General features: G+C 43.7%; 1 protein-coding gene across 2 annotated transcripts in view; it reads right to left on the bottom strand.

Moving 5' to 3' along the window:
* NR1D2 (nuclear receptor subfamily 1 group D member 2) overlaps positions 1-3806 on the bottom strand; it is a 69629-nt gene extending 65823 nt beyond the window's left edge. The window contains exon 1 of one of the 2 annotated variants that reach the window (XM_036266578.1): positions 3505-3806. In XM_036266578.1, the coding sequence (XP_036122471.1) occupies positions 3505-3520 (16 nt within the window). In that variant the 5' untranslated portion in view covers positions 3521-3806. The remainder of the gene's footprint in view (positions 1-3504) is intronic. The other variant, XM_036266579.1, reaches the window with a different exon arrangement.
* Between the last annotated feature and the right edge of the window lie 12854 nt (positions 3807-16660).

Raw genomic sequence — 16660 nt, 5'->3', positions numbered from 1 at the left:
TTCTCGCTAAGGGCTCGTACCTTGGTTGCAGTTTGTCCCTGGCCCTGGTTAGGCAACCACTCGATGTGTCCCTTTCATATCGATGTTTCTCTCTCTCTCTCTCTCCCTCCCACTGTATCTGAACAAAATATCGAAAGATGTCCTCGGGTGAGGATAAAAAAAAAAAACAAGAATATGTAAATATTAAATGATGTACCATGTAAGACATTATTTAAGATAAGTAAAAATAGGGTGACAAAAGACAGTAGGTCTTATTTTATAAAATAGTGGTTTTTGTCTCCATGTAAATTGCTGGAAAAGGAGGGCAAGTATAATCTAGTGTCTGGGGGAGAAAAAAAAAGATTGACTAGCAATGAGATTAAAAAAGTAGAATAATGAAATTAGAAGGTTCTGCTGACACCTGCCCTTTTCCACCAGCTATGACCCCATACCACTGCAAACCAAGTGGATCCACACATTTCTCCTTCACCCCCAAGAAGACAGGACCATCCATAATGTTTGTGGATATACCTTCAAACATTATGTAGGCTTAAACCTATTACAGCACAGTAGTTAGCTTGTGCTCCCCAGGTGGACTTGTGGATTCAAAATCTGGCTCTACACCACTTGCCTACCTAAGTTACTTAACTTCAATTAGCCCCTCATCTTCAACTGATAACACAGTCCTTCCTTTCACAGAATGAATGTGCGGTATCAAAGTAGTAACACATGTACAGGGCCTCGCACACAGTAAATGCTCAAATGACACTGATGATTATTTTACCATAGTTATGCTGGAGTTCAATCAGAACAGTTCAAACAAAACTAACATTCCCTTATCCTTTCTTCATTCCTTCAATTTTTAAGGTGTCATATGACCCAGTGGTTTCTCTGTAGGTTATTTCCATACTACCTTCTGAATGCCTTAACTCCACTGACCAGTCAAGCAGCTTCCTACATCACATCTGATTCTTCCCACTGTGTGCATTTCTCTCTCCAAGTGAAAATCTCTTTACTCTTATCTCCCTCTGATGTTCTTTCCAAGTTTGGAGAAACACAGAATACAGACTTATAAAGACATAAGTAAACTATGCAGAAATGTTTTCCTAGTTTTTAAAATATTAATTGCAGCCAGGGTTAATAAGTTTATGCAATGAGTTACATAAAGAACCTAGTATACATAATAAAAACCTACCTGTGACAAGAATGTACGAGTCAATTTCTACCACTTCTATTTCACAACTGTAATAGTCATGGAGAGGGTAGAGACACATAATATGTCATGAATTATAGGGCAGTTCAATGAAATGGTCACTGGCTGAATGTGTATTAACTAATACAATATCAACCCAAGAAGAAGGGTCAAAGGCGTGCCAAGTCAGCAATGAATTTGGCTCCACCCTAGTCAACATTTACAATTTGAAGAAAGTAAAAGGGAATGCTTATCAAAACTCCCTCTGACTGACAGATGGTAGAAATTGTTAATATACTAACAGCTTGTGACAGCTTGAACTTGGAGCCAAAAGGAACAAGAGAAATTTTAAGAAAGACAATTGAAAATTCCCACACTTAAAAGTCAAACAATTACCCACACAATGGCTAAAACCTAGTTTCCAAAGTTCACATGAAAAGGTCCTAACTGAATGCAAGGTTACTGTGAGTCAGCAAAGCAATATGCTACAGAAGCTAAGCCTGACAGAATTCATTTGCAGCAGAATCCCAAACTTGGAACTGGTAACTGTCCAACCATTTCCGCAGGAGCCTGGTCATTTTTAGGCGCTACAGCCCCAAGGGCAACAAGGATGATGATCAGGAAACAAAAAAAAGTGTGCAAGAAACCACGGGATGAGAACTGGGGGGGGGGGGGGGGGGACGACCACAGTCCTCCAAAGGAGGTTTTATATTGGTAGCTCCAAAGGCAAGAGTAAGATAAGTGATCTTGTTCCCAGAAGGTTCAAACCAGAGAAAAATTTTCCAATCATCGGAGCCTGCCCATACGAGGTTGTAAAGCTGGAAGAATATATTCATCCTAAAGGCTGGATTAAAAGAAGTTGAACCTGATCATATCCATATCCTATCAAGGAAGAGTTCAATTCCATGACAGATACCCCGTTTTTAAAAAAAATTCGCAAAGAGTAAAGTAGGCCCATAGGTAATTAAAAGTTAGAAAATGACTATTTTTAATGTTGGTGGAACATCCACAACATATTTGTTATCAAGACATGCTACTTAGAGCACATAACTTAAAAAATAAAAACTGGCTTCTTCTGTTACCTCAGTGGCTTCAGGTATAAAGGCCATCAGTTGTAGGCAGACAAAAGGGGAGAAGGAAGTAAAATACTGTTCTAAGGCATTGTAACAAGAGTAAGATTTACAAAGCCAAATTCTCTTGAGCAGGTTCAGACAAGGTCAGCAACCTTGGAGTTCGAAAAAATTTAATTGAAATGAACAATGAATGAATGACCAGTCACTTCGTTCGGACCACCTGAATCACCCCGACCACACTTGTGAGCTGAATGATTAGTTATGGGTGTGACCCGTTTACAATACGGCTCCCAGCCCAAGGGGATTTTCCAGTCGGTTTTGATGACTTCAGATACCTATGGTAGGTCGCGTCCGAGAGGAAAACATTTTTTTTTTAAACAGTGAGGCAGCCTCCTAACAAGGGCGGTGTTGTCCCATCTGCCGGGCGTTGCTCGGGATCTAAGCACCTGAGACTGCTTGGAGGGTCTCGCGTCGGGGAAACCCCACGCCTGTCCCGGGCATCTCCTTTGTTCCGTCGCACGCCCTCACCCCACACTTCCTCCTCGGCACCCGCAAGGTCTGCGGCCCGTCCGTCTGCCTGCCCCCGGCTCGCGCATCGGGGTCACTTCCCGCCCTGCGGGCAGCGTTCGAAGAAGCACTGCGGCATCTGCACCCGCCCCAGAGCCGCGCGACCGCGGGGTTCTCAGCCCGCGCACGCGCACGCGCGGCCTCCTCCGCACTGTGCAACCCCGCGGGGGAGGAGGGAATCGCGGCCACGTCACAGCCCCGAGGGTTCCAAAGGGAGGGGCCTCCCGGGAGGTTACCGCGCTCCCCGCCGGCGCGCGCGCGCGCCCCTGCCCCCACGTGTTCCTGCGGCCCCGGGGAATGTGGGTCACGGAGCCGAGCGGCCTCACGTGTCCCCGCCCGCCGCCACCACCTCAGCGCCCATTATGTAATGCCGCGTCACGCGCCCGCCCAGCCAACCGGCGCCCGCGCGCCGCAGAACGTAAACACAGCGCGCACGTGGCTCGCGCGGCCCGGCCATGTGAGGGGGGGGCCGCGCCGGCGCCGCCGGGCCGCGCTGCGGCGTTGCAGGGGACCGTGAGGGCGACCGCGGGGCGGCCCAGGGGGCGACGGGAACCGAGCCCGAGTCCGATTCGCTGCGCGCGGCAGCCCACCCCGCGGCCCTGGGGACACCCCTGGTCGCCGCCCTCGGAAGTGCCCCAGCGGGCTCCGAGCGCCCCCTCCGCCGACCCCGACCCGCCGCAGTCTGGCTCTTACCCGCATTCACCTCCATGGTGCCCTCGGGAAGGGGGCCGAGGCCGCCCGCTTCCCGCAGAGGGGGCAGCTCCGCCTCCTCAGCGCCGCGCCGCCTCGGGCTGGAGGCAGCGGTGGTCGCGGGACCCCCTCATGGGCGGAGCGCCCGGGCCGGCGGCCGGAGAGCGGGCTGCAGACGGAGACGGCGACCGCGACAGCCGGCGAGCGGCGCTCCTCGCGGGGACCCTGACAACAAAAGCGGCGGCGCGGAGGCTTCCTGCAGCCAGCGCACCGCGGCGGCGAGGGCGGCTGACGGGGAGGGCAGCCGCGACCATGTGACCCGCGCACACACCCCCTCCCTCCGCCCGCCCCGCGGCCGGCCGCTGCGGCGGCCCCGCCCCCTCCCCGCCTCCCCGCCTCCCCGCCTCCGCTGCCCGCCCCGCTCCCCTCCTTTCCTCCGCTCCTCGCTTCTTTCCTCCATCCCCTTCCCCCTTCTCTTCTGTTTCCTTCCTCTGCACATCCCTTCTTTACCCTCCGCCCAGCCGACCTTCCCGCCTCGGGCCGGGAGCCCGCCCCACGCCCCCTTCCCAGGCCTGCTCCCCCGCCCTTAGCGGCACCTCAAGTCACCTCGGACGGTTACCAAGGGCCTCCCCGCGGCGCCAAGCAGACCGGCTTTTCAGGAGCCCGGGTTGTGCCGACTTGGCTCGGGCTAGCCCACACCCTGGCCTCCCGCGGGTCCCGTCCTCCAGCCCGACCGACCTCTGGACGCGGGACCCTGAAGACACAGCCCCTCTCTCTTCCCTCTACGTGCCCAGCGTGACCGCCCAGCCGGGTAGCTGAAATAGACCTGTGTCCCGAAGTCTGCCACTTTACCTTTCAGCCCGAGACCTCGCCTCCGCTCCGGATTCCTCCGTCCAGCAGCCCATTCCGTTATGCCTTGTTGATGTCCCTGAGCTAGCTCAGATTTAGGATGTAGGCAGACGTGCGCATGTGTCAAAACTCAGTGAATGGGCACCTAAGATTTGTGCATTTCGCCTTGTATATAGATTTTTCCATCAAAAGAAAAAAGAACCAAATGACATGTGTAGTGAGGTATGCAGAGGGAAGGGCACTGATGTCGGCAATTTAAATACTTTACAAAAGGACCAGCCAGTGTGGCTCCGTGGTTGAGCACCCATGCACCCAGAAATCTCCGGTTCGATTCCGGTCAGGGCACTTGCCCAGGTTGTGGGCCCAATCCCCAGTGGGGGGCATGCAGGAGGTGGCCAATGGATATTTCTCTCTCCCTCTATCCCTCCCACTCTGTCTGAAGATAAATGTAAAATATATCCTCTGGTGAGGATTAAAAGAAAAAAAAATTTTTAATGAGATATGATTACTCTGCTTAAACCCTCCAATAGCTTCCTATTGCACTTTGAAAAAACCCAACACCTTACCTTGACCTGCAAAGCCCTGCACAAACCATAGCCCCTGCTTCTCTTTCCAGTGCTCCCCTGCCACCCTCTAAACAGTTCTCTAACCACTGTGGTCCTCATTTCTTCCCTGCTCAGAGCGTTAGCACCCTATGTGATGCTGATGCATGAGTTCCCGGGGCTACACTTCGTTCTTTGCTTTTTCATTTTATATATCAACCACCATCTGCTTTTGCATGGGTAAAAATGAGGCCAATATGAACAGTCTAGAACGCAGAAAATAAATCATAAAAGGATACCACTCTGAAAAGGTTACATACTGTATGGGTCTAAGTATATGACATTCTGGAAAAAGCAAAAAGTGGAGATGGTAAAACTATTATTGGTTGCCAGAGGGGTGCAGAGGCAGAGCACAGAGGATTTTTAGGGCAGTAAAACTGTTCTGTATACTACAATAGTGGACACATGTCAAATGTATAGCACCAAGAGTAAATTCTCATAGAAGCTATGGACTTTAATGATTATGGAGTGTCAATATAAGTTCATTGGTGGTAATGAATGTACCGTTGTGGTATGGATGTTGATAGTAGGGAAGGTTGTGTGTATGTTTATAGGGACCGAAGGAATATGGGAACTCTCTGTACTTTCCATTCAATTTTGTTGTGAACCTAAAGCTGCTTTTAAAAATAAAGTATTTTTAAAGAGAGGATGCTACTATTTAAATTTGGAAAGGAAAAGCGTGGAAGTGTAAATAAGCCATTGCAAAGAAATAAGACCCCCTCTTCGATGATAATGCCTATGAAATAAAATCTGTCTCTGAGCCTCACTTTTTTTTTAAAAGGCCACCTGCTTCCTGTGAGGCTTTATGGGTAACTATCAGAGGCTATAAAGCTATAACCCAGGTCAGTCCCCAGCCACACCACTGGCCCCTGGAAACGTGCTGGGCTCGTCAGTGCCACAGGAGAATGCTGGGCAGCATCTGGGTGGGACAGGCCCGAAATGCTGGAGCTGCAGTGGAAATTGCCTTTTGCTGCTGTCATTCCAAGGAGCCTCATTTGTTAACCCTGTGGAGTTTATGGCTCAGTCTGTAAACATTCCCAGACTGTTCATAATGGATTTCTACCTACTCCACCTTCCTCACTCCTCTGACCAAAATAATAACTCTGTTGAATGAAGTGACTGTGTCTTCAAAAATCATGTTAAAAAATGCAAATTATTTCCCAGCAGGGCTACCTCATTAACTCTTATATTCCACTAACTGAACACAGGACAGTTCATTCTGGGTGTGGGTAAAGGAGGAAAGAACCTGAATAGTAGAGTCCTCTAATCCCAAGATCAAGCAAAATAGGCCAAGTGAAGTACTGCAGTATGAGGACGTGGATGTAGGAGAGGTATTGACATAGGTCAGGGGAAGGGGAAAAAAAGATGGGTTTCCTTGAAGTTAAGGCCAATTAAAAACATATAAGGTCATTCCTCATTTTAAAATGTTCTAATGAATATTTTAGTTCCTGATACCACAGTAACAATCCACTTAAATCTTACCTTCCCTATGCTCTAGATCAGCAGTTCTCAAAGATTTTGATCTCAGAACCCCTTTACACTCTTAAAATTATCGAAGACCACAAAGTGCTTTTTTGTGGACTTTAGTTATTGATATTTATCAATAGCTATTAGAGAAATGTTTAAAACACAAGAATACCCAGCATATATGTCACAGAGCAGTGACATCATCACATGCTAACAAATAGCTTTGGTGGTTTCCTCTGCAACAGCAATTGCAATTGTTATTCACCCTATTTGTGATGGGCCTTCTTCCAAGCTCTTTTTTTCTTTTTAAAAAATTTTTTTTTATTTTTACTTTTATTTTTTGTTACAGATGTTACTCCTTTTTTTACTCCATTGACACCCTCCTCCCCATGCCCCCTGCCCCGTCCCCGGCTTCGTTGTCCATGTCCACTGGTCATGCGTACATGCACATAAGTTCTGTGATTTATCTCTTCCCTCCCCCCACTGCCCCCTCCTCTGAGGGTTGTCAGTCTGTACCCTACTTCCATGTTTCTGGATCTACCCTATTCCTCAGACTTTTATGTTCATTATATTCCACAAATAAGTGAGATCATGTGGTATTTGTCTTTTTCTGCTAAGCTCTTTTTTTCTTTATTGTTATGGTCATAGTACTAACTTCTGTATCATATCCCAATTCTGCATCAAAGTTTGACTTTATAGTAAATTCCAAAATGTGTCTATTCTTATATTTTCCCTTAATAAAATTACCATATTTATATTTGTTTACATAATAATGATGTAAAAACACACAATGATTAAGATACAATATAGGGATTCATGACAAGTAATGCACTAAAAATATAAAAATTAAAAATGAAACATTTAATCAGATGTATAAAGTAACTTCTTAAAGCAAAAAAAAAAATGGACTTAGTAGCTAAAGGATCAGGCAATTCTGAGTATTGGCTAAATGGGGACGTGGGAAATAAAAACCACAAAATCAAGAATTTTATTTTTATTTTATTTTTTTTCCTGTGGCTCCCATAACTCTGTTAATTTTAATTCTTATGATCAAGGCTAGAGTTAGTATTTCACTTCACCTGGATAGCACCAATTTATCACATACTTGGGACCTAGAAAGAATATTTCCTCTTTTTGCAAAATAAAACCATTTGCAATGCATCTGATAACCATCACATAGCATCACTGAATATGATTAATCATAGACTCAGTCCACTTTTGTTTTCACAACTCAGTTTATATATATATATATATATTTTTTTATCCTCACCAGAGGACATTTTTACATTTATCTTCAGATAGAGCGGGAGAGAAAGAGGGAGGAAGAGAGAGAGAAACATTGAAGGGAGAAAGACTCATCAAGTGGTTGCCACCTACATGACCCCAACCAGGCCAGGGACAAACTGCAACCCAGGTATGTTACCTTAGCGGGAACCAAACCCAGGCCTCTCTGGTCCGTGGTCCCATGCTCTAACTGCTGAGCCAAACTGGCCAGGGCTCAGTGTATATTATTAACTGCCCCACTCATTGGTGCTAATTCTTGGTGCATCATCAGTCTACAGTGACTACATTTAATGACTCGGCTTGGAGTTCTGTTTAATGCAGAAGAATACTTTAATTATGTTGTAAGTAAGTAATAAACATTTCAACTTAATTACCAATTATGACTTACATAGGTGTCCCTAGGTGAATCATGTCTTCTCGTTTTGTCTCCATAAAATGTTCAAATAAACACATCAATATTGTATCTATACATAGAAATCAATCATTTAAACGAAATCAATTCATTGATACCAACAAGATCAGTGATATATTTATGTTCATTACTAGAAAAGATGCACAAATCCAACACATACTACAATGCAATAATATTATCTTACAAGATGCAGTGGTTAAAGTGAAATATAAAGTGGTCCTACCAAAAGAGTCAAGTTGTGTTCAACAGAAAACTATTTTACATTGTCCCAATTTTTTTGTTTTGTTTTGTCTTGTTTTTTATTCTCCCCCGAGGAAACATCAGTGTGAGGTAGACACATTGAGTGGTTGCCATCCACCGGGGCCGGGGACAAACCGCAACCAAGGTACGTGCCCTTAGTGGGAACCGAACCCGGGCCTCTCTGTTCTACAGGCCGATGCTCTCCAACCGCTGAGCCAAACCAGCCAGGGCACATACTTTCCCAGTTTTTTAACTTAAATTCAAATTAGTTAAAATCAAACAAAATTTAGTCCATCAGTTATACTAACCATGTTTCAAGTGTCATGTGACTAGTGGTAACCCAAAGGTGCATTAAAGATTTAGAGCCTTTCTTGTTCTTCCTGAGTCAGTGTGTTAAGTTAGTATTCTAGGGGATTGTTCATGTTTAAGTTTTCAAATTTATTGAAATAAAGTTGTTCATATTCTCTTATTATCTCTTTAACCTTTATGGGCTCTATAGTCTCTCGTTCTTTTTTTTTTTTTAATCCTCACCCAAGGATATTTTTCCATTTATCTTCAGTTAGAGTGGGAGGGAGGAGAGGAAAGAGAGAGAGATAGAGAAACATCAATGTGAGAGGGACACATCGATTGGTTGCCTCCCACACGACCCCCACCAGAGCTGGGACAAACTGCAACTGAGGTACGTGCCCTTGACCAGAATCAAACCGGCAACTCGTTGGTCCGCAGGCCAGCGCTCTAACCACTGAACCAAACCAGCCAGGGCTAGAGTCCCTCATTTTTTATTTTGTTTATTTGTGCTTTTACTTTTTTTTTTTTTCTTTAATCAGTCCTACTAAGGCTCGAGTTTTGGCTTTATTGATTCACTATATTTGTTTTCAACTGCACTGATTTCTGTTCATTATCTTGATCTCTCTTCTTCTATTCTCTTTTAATCTGATTTTTCTAATTTCTTAATTTGTACATTTACCTTATTAATTTTGCTTTGGTTGGCCAGAGTCCGTTTTTCTTGTACCTTAGAAAACTTCACTGACAGAACTGCTTTAACTCATTCTCACCTATTTTAGGGAATAGTCTAGTTACTACTGTGGTACAGCAAATCACCCCTAATATAGTGGTTTAAAATAGCAGCAATCATTTTATTATCTCTGATGGTTTCTGTGAATCAGGACTTTGAGGAACTCCTGGCTCAGGGTTTCTTGTCATCAGTGACAATCAGACAGTAGTTGGAGCCAGAACAGCAGGGGGCTGGAGCAGCTAGGGCTAGCCTGGCCTTTCTCTTCAGGTAATTGCAGGGTTTCTCCTCATGATCTCTACATATGGGCTCCTTTGGGGCTCCCTCCCAGCATAGTGGCCCCAGGGCAGCAGACGGTTTACAGGACAGGGCAGGGCTCCAGTACAAGTGTTCCAGAGAACAAGGCAGAAGTTGCATCATCTTTTCTGATCAAGCCTCAGAAATCATGCACCATTAATTTTGCTGCATTATTGGTTGCAAAGGAGTTAGAAGAACATCGAGATTGGAGAGTTGGCACATAGACCTCAGGGGCATCAAGGTCATATTGTGGATGGCAGGTGAAGTAGAATATATTGTTGCAACTACCGTTGTTCAAACAGGGAATATTTTAAAGAATAACACATATGTACAGTCCACCTGGACCTCAGGTCTAAATTACAGTGTCAAAGCTTTAAGATTTGTGTCTCATTTACATAGCAGCATTTTCTAGGTGTTGGTATAATGAGAGAGGATGTACCAGAGAAAAGAGTGAGTCAGAAAACAAGTGGGGTACAGAAAGGTACCCACATCACATGATGGTTTCACTCCATTTTTAGTTTATTCTTTGTGAAGCTGAAGGTCAGTAGAATGACATTTCAAATACAGACCTAGTCTCTTTTCTATTCTGAGTCCTTTATTGTTCAACATCAGTAACACTTTATGGCATCGGAATGGAACTGCTTTCTCAGAGGAGAATCTAATAGAAAAAATGGTTATGCCTACATGTAATGAGGGCAGTCCACATTACATAAATATCCAGGACAATCCACAACAGAAACCATCTGGCCCAAGATGCGGAGTGGGAAAAGAGCTAATGCAATTTGGAAACCCTAGTTAAATTTTTTTTAATCCTCACCCAAGCATATTTTTTTCCCATTTATCTTCAGATAGAGTGGGAAGGAGGGAGGGAGAAAGAAAATCATCGATGTGAGAGAAACACATTGACTGGTTGCCTCCCGCACAACTCTGACCAGAGCCAGGGATGAACTGCAACTTAGGTATGTGCCCTTGGCCGGAATCAAACCCACAGTTCTTTGGTCTGCGGACCGACGCTCTAACATCTGAGCCAAACTGGCCAGGGCCTAGTTGAATATTTTTAAGTGCTCCATTGAGTTAATAATATACTAAACTGAAATTTGGGAAAAAAAAATAAGAATGAAAATAAAGAAGAAAAAACTTATGGCAGTTCAATAAATAAAATGTTATAAGAAATGCCTGATTACTTTCAATACTCTCTATTATAGTTTGGGGGAAGGGGGAGGAATCTGCAGTGTTTGTTCCCAGGGAGGGGAAAAGTAGACAAAAGCATCAAATACAAAAAAAAGCTAGTTCTACCCTGCTGATGTAGCTCAGTGAATTGAGTGTCCTCCCACGGTCTGAGAAGTCCTGGTTTGATTCCTGGTCAGGGCACATGCCCAGGTTACAGCCTCAATCCCCAGTAGGGGGTGTGCACCCATGTTTCTCTCTCACATCGATGTTTCTCTCTCTCTGTCCCTTCCTCTCTCTCTAAAAAAATCAATAAAAACATTTTTTTTTAAAGCTAGTTCTAACAGCAGAACATGCTATTTCACTAAAGGAACAATACATCTTGCTGACTCTCACTAATTTCCTACTTATTCTGTTGAAAACTCATCTAGTTGAGAATCCCTCCCAGCTGTGGGATCTATCCTGCCGTGACCTCCATCTATTAATTGACAGTTCTCCCAAGTTCTCTATCTCAAATTACCACCAACACTCAGAGGGGACTTAAAGACCAGAGCACCTCCCTTTCCAGCAATCAAATCCTCCCTCCTCAGCCTCAGTTTATCAGCGATTCTCCTCAGCTGGTTAATTCTTCATGCTTTATTCCTTCACTGCGAAGGCAACCTAGACTAGTGGTTCTCAAAGTGTGGTCGCTGGATCAGCAGCATCAGCAACTTGATAGAAATGCAATTTCTCAGGTTCCACCTCAGACCTAATGAATCAGAAACTTTGCCTGCTGTGCCAGCAACATGAATTCTGATGAGCTCAAGCCTGAGAACATGGGCTTAGAAAGCCAGTAGCATCTACCTCTAGAGAATTGACCAGCCCTGTATTCCAAGGCCATAGGCCTATGTGACTAAGGCTGGTGGCTGCCTCTTTCCAGATTTTCTGCTCCATGCCTCCAAGTGAGCAGGATTTGTGCCCTGCAATGTGTGTGTGATATGACAGGATGGAATATGACATGATGGAATTTGCCTGGGCTTCTGACTTCAGTTCTTTCTCCAGCCCGAATGCGTTTCTGCTTATGGACTCCAGGAGAAACCGGCTATTCTCACTAATTGCTTATGCTTATCATGAATAAGTCTTTGCTAATCATCTATCTATCGATGTATTTATCAACATTCTAGAAAATGAGTTTATTTTTACGGCTTACACCCTTCTCCTTTCTGGCTGCGGAGGAAAAACGAAACGTTCTCATGTTGGTAACAATAGGATGGTCATTTAAATCCCAGTTAATATCCCGGACCATCTCTCAGCTTCTAAATTCATATAAAAATGTATTCCTCCTCCTCATGCAGTCCTATAAAAGAAAGTTGGAGGAGAAATTTCTTACCACTTACATTGTAACCAACAGACTGCACACTGATTTTTTCATATGTCTGGATTTCATTGTTTTAAGGCAATGCATTGGGAGGTCCAAAGACTTTACAATTTATGATTAACATATTAGGCTTTTGGACTAGTAAATCATTTCGTATGGGTCTTCTCTAAGTATTAGAAGAGGGGTCAAATGTAATTTCTTCAGATCAAGTCAAGAGGCACATTGGTCTTCCACTACCTTGCTCTTCTAAGTGGGGTCCTGGACCAGCAGCATTGGCATCACCTAGGCACCAGTAAGAACTGCAGACTCTCAAGCCCCACCCCGCACTTACTGAATCAGAATGTGCATGTTCACCAGGGCTCCAGGTGATCTGTGTGCACAGTGAAGTTTGAGAAGCCCAGCTCCACTGTACCAAAGGGACAGAGGCTTTGCAGCAGGAGTGTCTCTGAGACGTGGTCAGCAGCCTTCTAAAAGTCCCTCAATGACCCCTGCCTCCTGATAATTACTCCCCTGTGTAATCCTTTCATTGTGTGTAAACTAGAACTACAAACGGCTTCTAAAAGTAGAATATAGCAAAAGTGATGGCATGTCACTTCTGACTTTATGTTATAAAAGACTGAGACATACCTTGCTCACACTCGCTCTTTCTGGCTCTTCCCACCAGCACGCCTGCAAGCTGCAATGTAGTGAGCCGCCCTGTGTGGAGAGTCATGTCGTAAAGGACTTTTCAACACCAGCACTGAACACCCGAAGAATGCCTTCAAAATTCTGAGATAAAAATCATTTACCCTAGATCTCAAAACTCAGCCAAACCATCCGTCAAATACAAGGGTAGAATAAAGATATTTTCAGATAGGTAAGTTTTCAAAAAACTCCTCTCCCATACGCCTGTTATTAGAAAGTTACTACAGTGATGTAACATAGATTAGGAGGCTAGAGGAAAGAGAAAGGTGTGTGTGTGTGGTGTGGGTGTGGGTGTGAGTGTGGGTGTGTGCGTGCACGTGTGTGTGTGCGCGCAGCATATGGGTGTTCCAATATACCCATACGTGTGAGAGGTATGAGAGGAAGACATGTGCGTGACAGGGAAGTATTATTTACATTCTCATCTTCCATAATAGAAAACCAGTAGATAATGCCTAACATTTATGAATAAAAGAAACAGCACCTGAAAGATACCATTTAGAAATAAGTAGGAAACATTGAAAGAGTTAAAGCTGGGGACCAAAGAATGGGGAAGAGTAGAGCAGGACAGAGTATCACCATTATTCATTTGATTTCTTAAACGATGTGAATTTATTAGCTTGTTGAAAATTAAAAATTACTTTAAAACAAAAACTGCACACCCTTAAACACCACAGTCTTTCGAGATAATGAGTAGAGAATATGTACAGTTGAATCATAGCTGTTATTAGGGGTTTGAGTAACTTTTCACCTGTCTCATTTCTGGTCAGGATTACTGATGAAAATCAGTCTTTTTCTCTTTTCCAAGCTAAAAGAAAAAGAATCCTTTGACACTATAATTTAATTTCTGGGAACCTATCCTAACAAAATAATCATAAACATAGAAAAATGTTTATGCAAAATGATACATAGTGCTGTTTATCTATTACTACAAGATTTGCAGAAACTTCACTGCCAACCAAAAGCAAACATGAGTAAATTCCCCTCAGCCTTTGAAAAGAATATTTATGAAGAGGAGGTAATCATGTAAAAATGTTGACAATCTAATGTTAAGTGAAAAAAATCAGTATGAAAAATTGCATATAAAGTATTACCACAACTGTTTGTCGTTGTTGTTCTTTGTTTTTGTTAATCCTCATGCGAGAATATTTTTCCATTGATTTTTATTTTTTTTTATTTTTTTTTTTTATCCTCACCCAAGGATATTTTTCCATTTTTTTGTACAGATAGAGTGGGAGGAAGAGAGAGGAAGGGAGAGAGAGAGAAACATCAACGTGAAGGGACACATCGAGTGGCTGCCACCCGCACAACCAACCAGGGCCGGGGACAAACTGCAACTGAAGTACGTGCCCTTAGCGGGAACCGAACCCGGGTCTCTCCGGACCGCAGGCCGACGCTCTAACCGCTGAGCCAAACTGGCCAGGGCTCCATTGATTTTTAGAGACAGTGGAAGGGCCCCGGTTTGGCTCAGCAGTTAGAGCATTGGCCTGTGGACCAATAAGTCGCAGGTTTGATTCTGGTCAAGGGCATGTGTACCTCAGTTGCGGTTCATCTCCAACCTGGGTCAAGGTCATGTGGGAGGCAACCAGTCGATGTATCTCTTTCACATCGATGTTTCTCTCTCTCTCTTCCTCCCCCCCCCTTTTTCCCTCCCTTCCACTCTATCTGAATAAATGGAAAAATATCCTCTGGTGAGGATATAAAATAAAATAAAATAAAATAAAATAAAATAAAATAAAATAAAATAAAATAAAATAAAATAAAATAAAATAAAATAAAATAAAGAGTGGAAGCAGGGGAGAGAGAGAGAGAGAGAAACATCAATGTAAGTGAGAGAGAAACATCGATCAGTTGCCTTCCATACTTGCTCCAACTGGGGATCAAACCCCTTAACCCAGGTATGTGCCCTGACGGGGAACTGCACCAGCAACTTTTTGGTGCACAGGATGACAACCAACTGAGCCATTCAGGCCAGGCTAAAAGCAAACATTTTTGTTTTTTGTTTGTTTGTTTGTTTGTTTTATCCTCACCTGAGGACATTTTTCCATTTTTTGTTCAGATAGAGTGGGAGGAAGAGAGAGAGAGAGAAACATCAATGTGAAGGGATACATCGAGTGGCTGCCACCCTCACGACCAACCAGGGCCGGGGACAAACTGCAACCGAGGTACGTGCCCTTAGCAGGAACCGAACCCGGGTCTCTCTGTACCGCAGGCCTACGCTCCAACTGCTGAGCCAAACCGGCCAGGGCAAAAAAGCAAACATTTTAATCATAACTCCCAACACTGATAAATTTTCAGCAAAAATAGTATTAACTAGAGAAATCCTTTGGGCCAATTTGACTTGAATAATTTATTGCTGAACAAATTAATAAATGATCAACATTTTATATGGTACAGTTAAACTATCTCAAATAGTTCCCATTTCATTTTGGTTTCCTGAAATTATTTTTATAAATATCGAAGTTCTTACCCTGGTCGGTTTGGCTCAGCAGTTAGAGCGTCAACCCGCAGACCAAGGGTCTCAGGTTTGATTCCAAGGGCATGTACCTGGGTTGCAGGTTTGACCCCCAGCCCCTGTCAGGGTCATGCAGGAGGCAACCAGTTGATGTGTCTCACATTGATGTTTTGCTCTCTCTTTCTCCCTCTCTCCCTTCCCCTTTCTCAAAAAACAAAACAAAACAAAAAACACACACACAATGGAAAAATATCCTCAGGTGAGGATTGACAACAAAAACAAAAAATTAAACTTCTCCCTCAAAATCTTATAAAAATAGTTGAATCATTGAACTATTTTTTTTTAATTTTTAATTTCTGGCTATCAGATCTTCAACCTTTATGCTTTCTTTCAGGAACTTATTTTTTCCAAGTCCATCTGCCTGATCAAATTTTGCAGATCTTAAATTTGCTGTGATTTAATTCTATTATTTTGGGGGTCAGCAACAAGTCTTACTAGGTTTAGTTTTAGCCATCGTAAGTTTTATTTTTATTGTAACATCATTATACCTTTGATTTTTTTAAAAGCCTGTTGTTTTCTGCTTTGTTCTTATCTAATTCATGAAAAAATGTGATAAAGTCCCCTCAGATATTTCAGGATTGGTACAAAGTTTATGACTGGGCTACTCCATGGTTTTTTCCTACTTTGTACCAAGTACCCAAGCTGCTGATAGAGTAGAGGTGAAGGTCAGGTCTAATGGTCCTACTTCATAAAAGTCAAATAACTAGAGATGACAAAGCTCTACGTCACTCAGCATTAGATACCTACTACGTACCAGGCACTGTAGTAAGCCCTGGAAATCAAAGATGCTGGTCTCTACCATCAAGGAACTCCAGGGTTCTAATGAGGAAGGATTATTATGTAGTCTTCATAATATGCTTGTTAATGCCTAAATTGGATATATTTAATCTTTTGCCACAGTAGGTATTTAAGACTTTGCAGGAAGCAGATCATTTTATTCCTCATCATCTCTAACCACTTCCCTGGTCCAACTAGTGATTTTCTCCATCCTGACATCCAGCCTCCTAACTGGGCTGTCCGCCTCCGATCTTGCCTGCCCCCCTCCCCGACCCCTCAACAATCCATTCTGAGCGATCTTTTAAAAGTCCAAATCAAATTATGTTACCTCTCTGCTTAAAACCCTCCAATAGCTATTCATTTTACATAGAATAAAACCCAAGATTCTTCTCGTGGCTTAGAAGGTCCCACATGATCTGGCCCCTGTCTCTGTTTCCAATCTCATCTCCTTCCCCTCTCCCTGACTGTCCTTCCACTCTGGCTTCATTGACCTCCTTCC

Source organism: Molossus molossus, unplaced genomic scaffold (genome assembly GCF_014108415.1).
Source record: "Molossus molossus isolate mMolMol1 unplaced genomic scaffold, mMolMol1.p scaffold_m16_p_18, whole genome shotgun sequence".
Taxonomy (NCBI): Eukaryota; Metazoa; Chordata; class Mammalia; order Chiroptera; family Molossidae; genus Molossus; species Molossus molossus.
This window is presented reverse-complemented; position numbering and strand designations above follow the sequence as displayed.